The 12,146-nt window shown below is 60.3% G+C and overlaps 1 protein-coding gene across 2 annotated transcripts in view; it reads left to right on the top strand.

Moving 5' to 3' along the window:
- The first annotated feature begins 50 nt into the window (after nt 1-50).
- Nucleotides 51-12,146, top strand: part of NHERF2 (NHERF family PDZ scaffold protein 2) — a 33,095-nt gene continuing 20,999 nt past the window's right edge. The window contains exons 1-2 of one of the 2 annotated variants that reach the window (XM_057371243.1): nt 51-302; nt 4,378-4,635. In XM_057371243.1, coding sequence (XP_057227226.1) covers nt 93-302; nt 4,378-4,635 — 468 coding nt within the window. In that variant the 5' untranslated portion in view covers nt 51-92. Of the gene's footprint in view, nt 303-2,606; nt 2,646-4,377; nt 4,636-12,146 lie in introns of those variants that run through there. The other variant, XM_057371242.1, reaches the window with a different exon arrangement.

Below are 12,146 nucleotides of genomic sequence, written 5' to 3'. Positions count from 1 at the left end.
GGTCCCGACCCGCCCCTCGGCGCCCGCCCCGGGCCGCCCATAAAAGCGGCCCCGCGCCCGCCCAGCCTCCCGCCGCCGCTCCGCCGCCGGCCATGGCCAAGGACCAGCTGAAGCCGCGGCTGTGCCGAATGCTCAAAGGGGAGAGCGGCTACGGCTTCCACCTGCACGGCGAGAAAGGCAAGAGCGGCCAGTTCATCCGCAAAGTGGAGCCCGGCTCGCCCGCCGAGGCGGCGGGGCTGCGCGCCGGGGACCGCGTCGTCGAGGTGAACGGGCACAACGTGGAGCAGGAGACGCATCACCAGGTGCGGGCACGGAGCGGGGACAGCGGGCATGGGCACCGCGCTGAGCGCTCTGCTGCCTGGCAGTGCCCGGCTCCAGCCTCCCTGCAGCGGGCAAAAGGCGGGGGTTTCACCCAAAATGCTCCCTGCGGGAGCATCCGCGGTCTGGGCGGCGCTGGGGGGTGTCGCGGTGGGGTGGGTGCTCCCCCGAATGCCGTGTCTGGGCTGCAGAGGGGCTTTGCGTGGTCCGGGACCCGCGGTTCTGTGCGGTGCGGGGTCTCGGCGCTGGGCACGGCGTGTTGGAATCGTGTCAAGGTGGGAAAGCAGAAGGTGTGTGGGGCTGGGCAGGGCTCTGCCGCGTTATGCAATCTGTGGTGGAAAGGAATGGGGAGACCCGGGCTTTATTTCCGGCTCTGCTGTGGGTTTTCTTGGCTGCTTTGGGCGAGCTGCGCCTGCTTGTGCAGCCTGGAGTGTAGGAAGATGCCTTAAAATCTCCAGATAAAGCCGTGCAGATGTTCAGCAGTTGGGCTGGCCTGAGAGMGATAGTGCTCGGGGGTGGGAGTCGTGGCTCTTCCTGACCACGGCTGTGGCTGGGGAGGTCCGAGGGAGCTRTTTCTCTGCTCGCCAACAGAAGTCGTTTCAGGCTGTGGCATTTTCTGCTTGTAAAACTGGAACTTGAATTTGTCAAACAATTTAGTCTAAAAAAAAACCAAACCAAGAAATGCGGAAAAAACAAGCGACGAGGAAAAAACCAAGCAGTGGGGTTCAAGCTGCTCCAGTCCTGCTGGATACTCAGAGCCTGGCAGGGGCACAATTTGCCTCGTGGCTCATGGGGCTCTGCAGGATTTAGTGTTTTAGTAACTTAAAACATCTGGTCAGCCCTGCTGCCAGCACTGCATGGGGGCAGAGCTGGGATGTGCCTTGACCCCGCAGAGTTTGGGGGGCTGTGGGTTCCCAGACCTCATCCCCAGGTGTGGATGTTGCTGTGTTGAAGGTGAGGCCGAGCTTCCAGGTGGCTCCACTAAAGCTCCGTGGGCTCCTCTCCGTGGGCCTGGTGGGGTTTAGTGGCTCCTTGAGCTTGTTTTGAAGATCTGAGCCAGCGTGTGAAAGTTGATGTTTGTCCTGAATGCGATTTCAGCCCCCTTGAAGGAGGATCCCCATCTTTGATCTGGCTGGGCAGGAAGGAGGGCTGTGTTCCTGCGGTGCCTTGGAAGCCACCAGAGCTCCCTGCTGGAGCCGGGCTGCTGGGGACGGGCGATAGCGGAGCCAGCTGTGCCTTTGAAACGTGCTGGGCCTTCCCAGTAGGTCAAGTGAAATGGGAGGGGGAAATTTCTCTTTCTTCCTATTTTTTTTTTCTTCTTCTTTATTTATTTTTTTTTTGGCTGCTGGCGGTGGCACGGAGCGCTGGCACTCGGTCCCTGTGCAGAGCAGTGATTGGAACAGGGTGTCCCATCCAGGGTGTCAAGGAACTCTGGCTGCCATGGYGCTGGGGTCTGTGAGCGTGCGAGTGGTGGGAGCCCTGCCTGCTCTGGGATCACCCATTTTCCTGCCCCAATACCACAAGAACCTCTTCCTTCCCCCAAGGACTGCCCAGCGCTTAAAACATCTGGTCAGCCCTGCATGGGGGCAGAGCTGGGATGTGCCTGGACCCCGCTGAGTTTTGGGGGGCTGTGGGTTCCCAGACTTCACCCCCAGGTGTGGATGTTGCTGTGCTGAAGGTGAGGCTGAGCCTTCCAGGTGGCTCCACTAAAGGGCTGTGGGAAGGGCGATGCCCTGGCGGATCACACACCACCTCACCGTGGTCCCTCCTGTGCTGCTCCATGCCCAGCCTTGAACAAGTAACACTTCTCCATGTGCACGGGATGGAGCCCRCAGCGAACAGGCCTTGCTGCTTGGGTGTAACTGTGTTTCCAGCTGAAGCTGGCAGCATTTTTGTCTTTGTTCTCTGTTTTTCTTCCTGGCCTTGCCCAAGGAGCGGAGGCAGAACGTGTTCTCGGGGTGTTTTGTGTCTCGGATGCAAAGCTGCATCCCGGGCTGCTCGGAGCCGGTCAGAGCCGCAGCTCCCGCCGTGCCCGGAGCACGGGAAGCTCTGCGGAGGCCGGCAGCATGGAGCAGGGCAGCGACACCGCACCGGGAGCTGCTCCCGGTGGCACCGTGAGTCCCTTCCTGGGCGGCTCTTGTTTGGCAAGGGTGGCAGGGCTCTGCCGGGATGGCGCTGCTGTCAGCGGGGGTGAAAGTCTGTCTGGGTGGAGCTGCGGAAATCATGGGGCTGGGTCGGGTGCTCGGAAGGTCCCAGATGCGCAGGGGAGGCTGCATTGTCTCCAGAAGCCGCGAGGACCGGAGGCTGGGAGCATGGCTCGGAAGCGGGTACGGTGCTGGGCAGGACGCGCCGGGGGCTGCTGCTTTGCCGCCCCGCTCTCTGCTCTGTCCCCAGCGAGCCCTGCTGCCTTGGGGGGCTCCTCACAGCCCCTTCTGCTCGTCCTGCTCACGGGGAGGGRTCCACGGGCTGCTCTGTGCCGCTCTCCATCCCTGCCTGGCTCAGKCCCCGGCACTCGCGGGACCTTTGCTCCATCCCTGCTCTTCCATGGCTGCCAGGGGGCTCGGCAGTGGGGTGAGGCTGTCACCATCCCACACTGGCTTTGGACCTTTTCCCTTGTCCCTCTGAGTTCTGCTGTGGTCCGTGGGACCCCTGTGGTTCCCTGTGCCGCCTGGAGCACCCAAACCGCGGGCTCTGGGTGCCATCACCACGGGACCAGCGCATTCCCCATCTTAGTGCTGCGTGTTGGCTGCTGCCACCAGGTCCCCTCTGGGAAAAGCGTCCCTGCCAGGCGGTGCCGGTGTCAGCAGCACCGACTGATGGCAGATGTAAGCGGATCTGAGCGGCAGCAGATGGATGTTCTGGGCCTGACGGATCAGCACCCTCGGGTCGGTTCCGGCTGGGAGCCCCAGCGTTGCTGCACGAGTTGGCTCAGGACGAGCAGCCTTGCCTGCAGCCTGTGCATTTCTTGCGCGCTGTTTTTTTTCTTGTTTGCAGATACGGGCTCTGTTGACCTTGAGTGAGGCTCGCAGGGAGTAAATAAACGCTGGTTAATTGCGCGTTAGGCTCGTTTGTCGCTCTAACCTTGGCTTGCCTRGCTACTGTGACCTAGATCAGAGCAGGAGCCCTGCAAGGAGCCCAGGGCTGTTTTGGGGGTGGTTTTCAGCACGTCTGGGGTGTTCAGGGCCACCCCACGGCTSGGGCTGGTGGCTGAGCGGCACTGCCAGCGATAGCACCCCTCCTCCTCCTCGGGAGGAAGGCCTCTGCAGGGAGGACGTGCCCTCGGTGGCTGCCAGCAGCCAGGCTGGAGCTGGTTTCCCTGTGGATATTCTGGATTTTCCGTTTCCACCGCAGCCCACCCTGGTGGGATTTACCCCCTGCCTGGCTGCGGGATCAGCTCCTCCCGGCTCTCCCCGCTGTGAGTGTCTGTCGGAGCCTCTGCCAGGCTGATCCCTGTGAAGGAGCCGGACAATGTCCCCATTCACGCTGCCAGAGCTGGAACCCGGCAGGGACCGGCCCATCTCCCGCTCCCAGCACTGGCTGCCCCGATCTATGCTGGTCCCCAGCACGTACTGGGCATAGATGGGTGGACTGGGCTGTTTCTTTCCTAAATCCATCTGTACAACSGTGTGATGGGGCACAGTGCAGCCCCCAGCTGCCCACAGGGGTGCTTGAAGCCTTCCTGTGCCCCTTGGCTCACACCCTGCCCCGGGCATGGGAGTACAAAGGCACCCTGGACTGAGGAAACGAGGGGATTTGCTCGGTGGGACAGTGCTGTCCTCTGAGGGACAGTGCCAGGCACAGGGTTACTGATGCTCGGGGGGCAGTGGCAGCCCCTGTGGGCGCTCCTGGGGCAGTGGCAGCCCCTGTGGATGTTTCTGGCTGAGCAGGGTGGGTGGTCATGGGTGATCTGGGCAGAGCTGCTGGGAGCTGGAAGCACCAGCAAACCTTCACCCAGAGTGAAGCTGCAGCGTTGTGGAAGAGCTGATGGCCCTTGGGTGTGGCTCCTACTGTCCCCGAGTGTCCCCCGGGCTCCTGCTGAGCTGTCCCTGTCGTCCCCAGGTGGTGCAGCGCATCAAGGCKGTGGAGACAGAGACACGCTTGCTGGTGGTGGACAAGGAGACGGATGAGTACCTGTGCAGCCTGCGGCTCACCTGCACCGAGGACATGGTGCACAACGGGATCCTGCTCAGCTCGGCCGTGCCCCCCGCCAAGGCTCTGGCCAGCGACAACGGCGAGGTGTGGAAGCCACAGCTGGAGCTGAGCGGGGGCAACYTGCAGAGGCATTCCCACAGCTTCTCCTCCAACGGCAGCAGGAAGGTGAGGGCAGAGCGGGGCCGGGGGCAGCGGGTGGGACCCTCTGGGATTGCCTTGCTCTTGGAACACGGTTTGTCCCATCAGAGAAAAACCTTCTGTGTGTGGCTGCCAGCTCAGGGAGTCCTTTGGAATCTCTGGCTCCGAGCACCCTGACTGTTGGGGGCTGTGCATTCCCTCTGGTGCCCCAGCCTGGATCCCTGCTCGGAGCAGGAATGTGGCCAAGCTGCAGCTCATGAACGAGCTCCTCTCCCTCCATTATTTGCAGGAGGGAGGGAACATCTGGGGTGAACGTGTTCACAGCTTTTTTTCTGGAATAGGAAGGAAATTGGCTCTTTTTAAATGGCCTGGGTCTGGACTGCGATTCGGCACTGAGTGCCTTTTATTGGTGAGCTCCTTTGCAGGAGGGAAGGAATTCGGGGTGGGAAAGGTCCCGTTTCCATGGCTGCGGGGCTGGCGGAGACAGCGCGGGCTGGTGCCGGGCTGATAGCAGGGCTGGCTGCAGGGCTGCCCCGCTCCAGGTGCCACTGGGGCAGGAGCTGGRTGGGTGCTGCAGCCCTGCCCTGTGGCCATCTGTCACCTCCCGGCCACCTTCCCACTCCTGTGCTTCTTCTCTGTGCTGCTGGTGCTCAACAGGGCTCCTCCAGCACGGAGCTGCTGTGGGTATCCCCCTCCTCCTCCTCCTCCTCACCTTCTTCCTCCTCCCTGGGGGCCCTGCACGGGCTGCAGTGCCAGGGTGGTCCCTGTCCCCTCGGAGCAGGGGTGGTGGCTCAGTGCTGGCCCAGAAGTGGCCACTGGGCTGTCAGGGGGACAACCATGGGAAAATCAGGACAGTGTGGTGTCCTCAGAAGCCACTCACAGAGGAATCACCCCTGTGCAGATCAGGGGGGATGCTGGGACGAGGCAGGAGCATCTCAGCAATAGCGAGGGGGTCTCACATCTGACCCTTCCCTCTGGAGCTGTTTGGAGTCTGGCAGAGGAGGATCCTCCTTGCCTGGGGCTGCCAGGGGCAGTCTCAGAAGCGGTGTTTTATTTTTCTTTATCGTTTGCCTGGTTTGAAGCTGTTGGGAGGTCCTGTGAGGATGGTGATGGCTGTGTTTCCCCTGGGGGTTGGAGCAGCCCTGGGACGGGCGGTGGGAGAGGAGCCATTCCCGAGGAGAGGGTGGCTGGGGGTGGCTGGGGGTGGGTCTCCAGGAGCCGTTCCCGAGCACAGGGTGGCTGGGGGTGGCTCTCCAGGAGCTGTTCCCGAGCAGAGGGTGGCTGGGGGTGGCTCTCCAAGCGGGGCATTTCCTCTCGTGCCTCTGTTCTGAGCGCTGGTCGGGATCCAGCAGTATGTGCTGACGGGAAGTCAGGCCGGGGAACAGCTCGGTCCTTTCCGGCCTCTGGGCTTTGGCTCCTCCAAAGGAGGAGAGGGTGGGACAGGGAGAGCAGGGCTGGGCTGGGAGGAGAGCCCGTGCTCCCTTTGGGGGATTTGGTGGGGACTTTTCCTGGGTGTTCAGTGCTGGGGACAGGGCTGGTGTTCAGGCTGGGCAAAAGGAGCTGGTGCCAGGGGTGATTCCCCGGGGATGGGGATATGGGGACAGGCTGCTGAGCACCTCGGGCCAGCAGCTGGTTTGTTCCTGCCTCAGCAGCTCCCAGGACAGCTGGGCACTGCCAGCTCTCCTGGCMAAGGTCACCTCTGGGTGCCAGAGCCGTGTGTGACTCCGGGGTGAGCTCAGGGGTGGCCGGAGCAGCAGGAGCTGCATCCTGCTCCTGTGCCTTGCAGTCCTGTTTGACTCAAGGTGATAAAATCTGCTCGTGGTCTGGGTGGTGGGTCCCTCCTGCTGGCTCCCAAAGCAGCTGGAGGCTGGGACATGGTGGATAAGGGGTGGTGGACCCCCATTTTTGCCCCTCTCAGACCCCAACACTTTGTCTCTCCATGGGGCAGCTCGAGCCTGACCCTGATCCAGCAGATCACAGACACTGGAATCTGCAGCTCCTGAGTCTGGGGAGATTTTGGGAGATTTCTGCCACTGCAGTGGAGCTGTGACAGCTGAGATAAACTTAATTTTGTCCCCAGCCAGATTTAGGGCTTTTGTGAACTTCCCTGGAGGTGTTTAGTGAAGGAGAGAAGGCAGCACCCTCCCCCTGCTGACCTGCGGCCCCAACCTGCCCCTGTGGGAACCGGGGCTGCTCCCRGGGAGCTGCATTTTTGTGAGCAGCGTTTGTTTATAGAAAGGCTGGAGTTTTCCTGGATTTGAGGCCGGGGTTGCTCGGGGCAGCCTGAAGGGATGAGCAACTAAAACCAAACCAGGAGGGAAATGTGGTGTTTGTGATGGGACAGGGAGGGTGGGTACAGCCCTGCCACCCCCTGTGCTGTCCCAGATTGATTTCCCATGGGGGGTGACCCCTCCAGAGTGCTGTGGGTGGGGAGGTCACYGTGCACCCCGGCAGGGACCTGGTGCCCAGGACCTCGTGCTCCAGGAACCTCGGTGATGCCATGAATAATTCAGCCYGTGTTTAAAATCCTGCCTGGGGAGCAGGGCTGGCAGCCAGCAGCTGGGGCTGGCACAGCTCTGCTGTCCCCATGAGGGGACCCATCATGCCCTGTGTGGCTGTGGTGGCACGGGGAGCCAGGACTGCCCTGCCCTGTCCCACAGMACTGTGCCCGTTCCTGGGGCTGAGGGGGTTTGCTCCTCACTGAGTGCTGTCTCACTCTGTCCCCTGGCATGGCATGTGTCCTTCATACCAGGTACTCCCCTGTCCCCAGCAGGTTCTGGTGGCCACCAGGCTGTTTCCTGCCTTCCCAGGGCTCTGGCAGGTCCGGAGGTGAGGGCTGGGGGGGGTCCCAGTGTGGCGGGGGCTGCTCTGGGTTCTTGGTGAGAGCTGCTCTAATGGCAAAGGTGCCTTTGGGCCAGGGATGGCTGTCATTAAATGCCTGGGCTGGTGGTGTGTGAAAGGCAGAGAAGCTGCAGGGCTGCCAGGGCCTCTCCTGGATTCTGCTGTCACTCCAGAGGGGTCCGTGGTGGGCAGCTGTCCTGGCCCCGAGTTGGCAGCACCTTTGCAGGGGCTGTGGCTCTGCTGTCCCAATAGGTGCTGGGCTGGCACTGGGACCCCATTACGGCCATACAGGGTGTGTGAGCCACCTCAGGGCTGTCCTTGGGACTTGCTGCTTTCTCCAGGTGTGTTTGTAGGGAAAGCAAGACCAGCAGCAAAGCCAGAGAGGCCTTGGGGGTGATGCAATTCCTGTCCTTCACTCCCGCTCACGCCGGCTGCAGGGGGTGGGTGTGCAAAGGGACCTTTACAACCCTGGCAGAGGACAAACTCCTCCAAAGTTTATCCTTTGGAGAGCAAACCCACCTCTTGGAGCTGTTGTATTCAAGCCTGTTGAGTCTGGGAATTTTAATGGGGCCGGTTGTTGATTGTCCCCTGCTCAGGGGAAGGGTGTGTCACTTTAGGATTGCTGCTGGCCGGAGCTGGAAGCAGCAGGATGGTATCCCTGGGGTGACACGGGGGTGGTGGCAGCTCCTGAGCCTCCTGTGTGTCTGGGGACAGATGTGCTGCTCTCTGAAGGACGAGGGCCTGTTGGGGCCAGGTGTAGGGTCAGTGCTGCCCTCGAGGCAGTAAATATTTACCCTTCTCTGTGGGTCAGGAGTAAGAACTTCTCTCTGATGCAAAGGAACCCCCTGTGTTGTGATGTCTTCTGCCACAGCGCTGCGAGGGGAGTAACTCAGGACAGATGTTTTTGGAGCGTTTTGCCAACTCAGTTGAGGCCCAAAATTTAGGGCTTGTAGAATAACCACAGAGATGTAATAAAACCAAACATGAGCAGAAATGTCTGCAGCAATTATGCAATTTAAAAAAAAATAAATAAGTGGATGGTTTGAATTAAAGCAGTTCCCTGCAGCATCTTGCAGTGCCCGTGGCAGGCTCAGATCCGCAGGGAGGGTGATGGGAAAGATGGCAAAGCTGAGCCCTGGCACAGCCCGGGTGAGGTTCCCACTGTGCAGGCAGAGCTTTGGGRAAACCCTCGGGCACGGAGCCCACGGAGCTGTGGCTGTGTCCTGGAGCAATTCCCGGCTATTTTTGGGGATGCTGCGGGTGCGAGAGGGCAGAGCCGAGGGGAAGCTGTGTCGGGGCAGCAGGGCTGTGTCACCCTGGGAGCTCTGCTTAAAAACAAACGCYTTGCAAAGCCTTTTGGGCACTCTCGGGGGGCTGCTCCTGCCTGAGGASATGGGGTGGGATGGGATGGATGAAGAAGGGAAGGTGCCTGTGGGGCTGCAGAGCCTCTGCTTCCCCCAGACAAAATCCTCACCGTGGGCACTCCTGTGGCCGTGAAGGGTCTGATTTCTGTGGGARCTCAGCCGGGAGCGGCACAGGGATCCCTTGCTTTTGGGATTAGTGCTTCAATCCCAAAGCAGCGGCAGAAGCTGGGCGGAGCCGTGGGGTCGCCGGGCTCTGACCCCGCTGCATTATTGATGTCGCYGGGCTCTGGCATCGCGTGTCACCGGGCTGGGGCTGGGCTCTGGAGCAGCTCCAGCTCAGCACCTCGGGAATGGAGGCTGGGGCACCTGGAGATGCAAATCCTCACTCCTGGAAGTGTTCAAGGCCAGGTTGGATGGGGCTTGGAGCTCCCTGGGCTGGTRGAAGGTGTCCCTGCCTTTGGYAGGGGTTGRAATGGGATGAACTCGGAGATCCCTTCCAACCCACAGCACTCCAGGATTTTGGGATGGTGGTGGGCGCTTGTGCTGCCACCGGGGTTGGGAGGCTCCACATCCCAAAGCGTCACCCGCGCTGGGAGTGGGGCAGCCCCATCCTCGTGCCCCACACATCCCCTGTGTCTGCCTGTCCCTTGTGCAGGGACACTGTTCCCCCCTGGCTGCTGCCGTCGGCTGTGGTGTCAGTTCGGGGCTGGCAGTGCCGCCTGCTGCAGGGTTTGTGGGGCTCTGGCTCTGCTTGGGATGAGCAGCGTGTCCTGGGCATCGCCACAACACTSGGAGGAGGTGCTGGCAGGGATCTGAACCAAATCCTACTGAAAACACTCCCCGTTTGGGACGGAACATTTCCCTGCGGGGATAAGGTGAAGAAACCCGTGTCATCCCCAGGGCCCCGCATCCCCCCGCGCTGCGGGAAGGGAGTGTGGGTGCAAAGTTCTTCCATTCGTGGGGAAGAGCTGGGGTTGTGTCCCAGCCCCACAAAGGTGGGCTGTGGGGCAGGGCAGGGGCTGAGCAGGCGATCCCCGGCTCCCCTGTCCTGCCTCGCTGTGCAGCGGAGGATTCGGGCCGGGGGTTATTTCGGTGCCGGGGCAGCGCAGGAAGCCCCTCCCGGGGAGGAGAGCATCCACCCCGCGGCACGAACTTCCTCCGCCGCGGTATTTTTAGTGAAACACAAAGCGGGTGGGAGGCGAGAGGCAGATTAGCATCGGGAGGAGCCGTGCCCTGCCAAGAGCTTTTGTTCACGGAGCCCCAGGCTCCCGGGGGACGCCCGGTCCTGCGAGGGGACAGCGGGGTCACCCCGGGACCCCCCCTCTCCCTGGGAAGGGGCGGTGATGCTGCCGACACCCCGAGATGCTGCGGGTGGTCCAGCTGGTGCTGATCCCTTCTGCATCCCCGAGTAATCAAAAACTTTCCCTCGAAACGATCGGGAAGCTGATATTAGATGGGAGCTGCTGGAAGTGCAGCTCTGCCCAGCCCCCTCGGCTCCCAGGGATGGGTTCCAGCAGCTTTCCTTCAAACCCAGCCCCGCTCACGAGTGGGCTCATGGCCAGCTGTCGATGGTTCTGTTCAATAGCAGGACTATTAAATGGTTTGGAATAAATTAAAAATTTTCTGGCAGCATTGAGGCCTTCTGCGTGTGCCCTGGCAGCTGCACAGAGCCTCTGCTGTGCCTCTGCTCCATCCCTTGGAGCTCCTCCAGCCTGCTCGGGCTCGTGGGCTCATCATGGCAGAGGAAACCTTAAAACAATATTGGGTTTAGGGTTTTTTGGTTTTTTTTTGATTCTCTGTTTATTCCTGAGACCCAAGTGGGTTGTGGAGCTCTGCTCGTTCCCAGCTGTTCATCCAGGGCTGTCCCAGTGCTGCTGCAGTATGGAAGGACAAATCATCTCCAGGATTTGGATGCTGGTGCCTCAGGTGGTGCTGTGGGTCTGGGGGAATCCCAGCCTCTGGATATGGGGCTGCTCCCCCATGGATGGAAGGTGCTGGAGTTGTGGAATTGCTCGTGGGGAATGGAAACACGTGGAGCAAAGGTGCCACGTGCTCCTGACCTSCAGTGTGAATTCCCAGGCTGGAATTCCCTGGTACACCTGGCATGCAGAAGAGGTTTTAAAGAGCTCCTTTTAACCCGTAAAACACCATTCCTTGAGTGCTCAGAGCCCTGACAATRTGGCATCACCTCTGTGTTGTTCATTCCTGCCCTCCTGTGAGGCTGTGAGGGGGAATGATGTGCCTAGTGCTATAAAACAGCTCGGGGTGTAAATGAAGGTCTGTTCTAGGCTGCTTTTGTCTCCCASTCCTTTGGATATGGAGATGTTACAGGCACTGGTGGTGGGAGACTCCAGGTTGGGAAATGAGAGAGAAAAAAATCAAACTTGTAATCAGTAGAGGGTTTCTCCAGATGCACAGCTCTCTATAAATAAGGAATTGAACCCCAAGTTGTTGACATAATTCTTTCTGGCAGGTTCCATATTGTAATTTAATTTCATTACATTTTGCCTGGACTCCTGGATGTTTTGGGTCCATTGCTGTGCACATTCAGACCACATCCAGACGTGGAGCTGGATTTTCTTGGCTCMGTGTCTCTCTTTTCCCACTCAAGCTTTGCAGGAGTTTTTTCCAGGTACAATAAGCTGGTGGGGGATGTTTGTTAGTGGTGAGCCTGTGAAAGCTTAATTTCAGTAGTTCTGTGAGCATTTGGAAGGGAGGAAAGACAATTCCCTGCCGATGCCAGTGCTGTGAAAGTGTGAGAGGTTGCTCTGCGAACATAAAATTCTGGAATGGTTTGGGTTGGAAGGGACCTTAAAGCCCATCCAGTGCCACCCCTGCCATGGGCAGAGACATCTTCCACTACCCCAGGCTGCTCCAACCCCTCTCCAGCCTGGCCTTGGACACTTCCAGGGATCCAGGGGCAGCCACAGCTTCTCTGGGCACCCTGTGCCAGGGCCTCCCCACCCTCACAGGGAACAATTCCTTCCCAATATCCCATCCATCCCTGCCCTCTGGCAGTGGGAAGCCATTCCCTGTGTTCTGTCCCTCCATCCCTTGTCCCCAGTCCCTCTCCAGCTCTCCTGGAGCCCCTTTAGGTACAGGAAGGGGCTCTAAGGTCTCCCTGGAGCCTGCTCTTCTCCAGGCTGCACAACTTGGACCACCTGGCCATGGGTTTTTCCCTTGGGAGGGTCCCAGGGATGCCTGGGGACATAGTGTGGCCAGGAGCAGCAGTGTGTGGGTGTACAGCTCTAATCCTGGGGCTCTCCATTCCAACATCCCCTGCTGCAAGTGGTGTTGCTGCCCCCCCCCAGCATGGCCGGAGCCCCGCTGCTG

This window comes from Malurus melanocephalus, unplaced genomic scaffold, assembly GCF_030028575.1.
Source record: "Malurus melanocephalus ecotype Western Australia unplaced genomic scaffold, MMel_1.1 scaffold_143, whole genome shotgun sequence".
Lineage (NCBI taxonomy): Eukaryota > Metazoa > Chordata > Aves > Passeriformes > Maluridae > Malurus > Malurus melanocephalus.
Note: the sequence above shows the minus strand (reverse complement) of the source record. Positions and strands in the feature narration are given on the sequence as shown.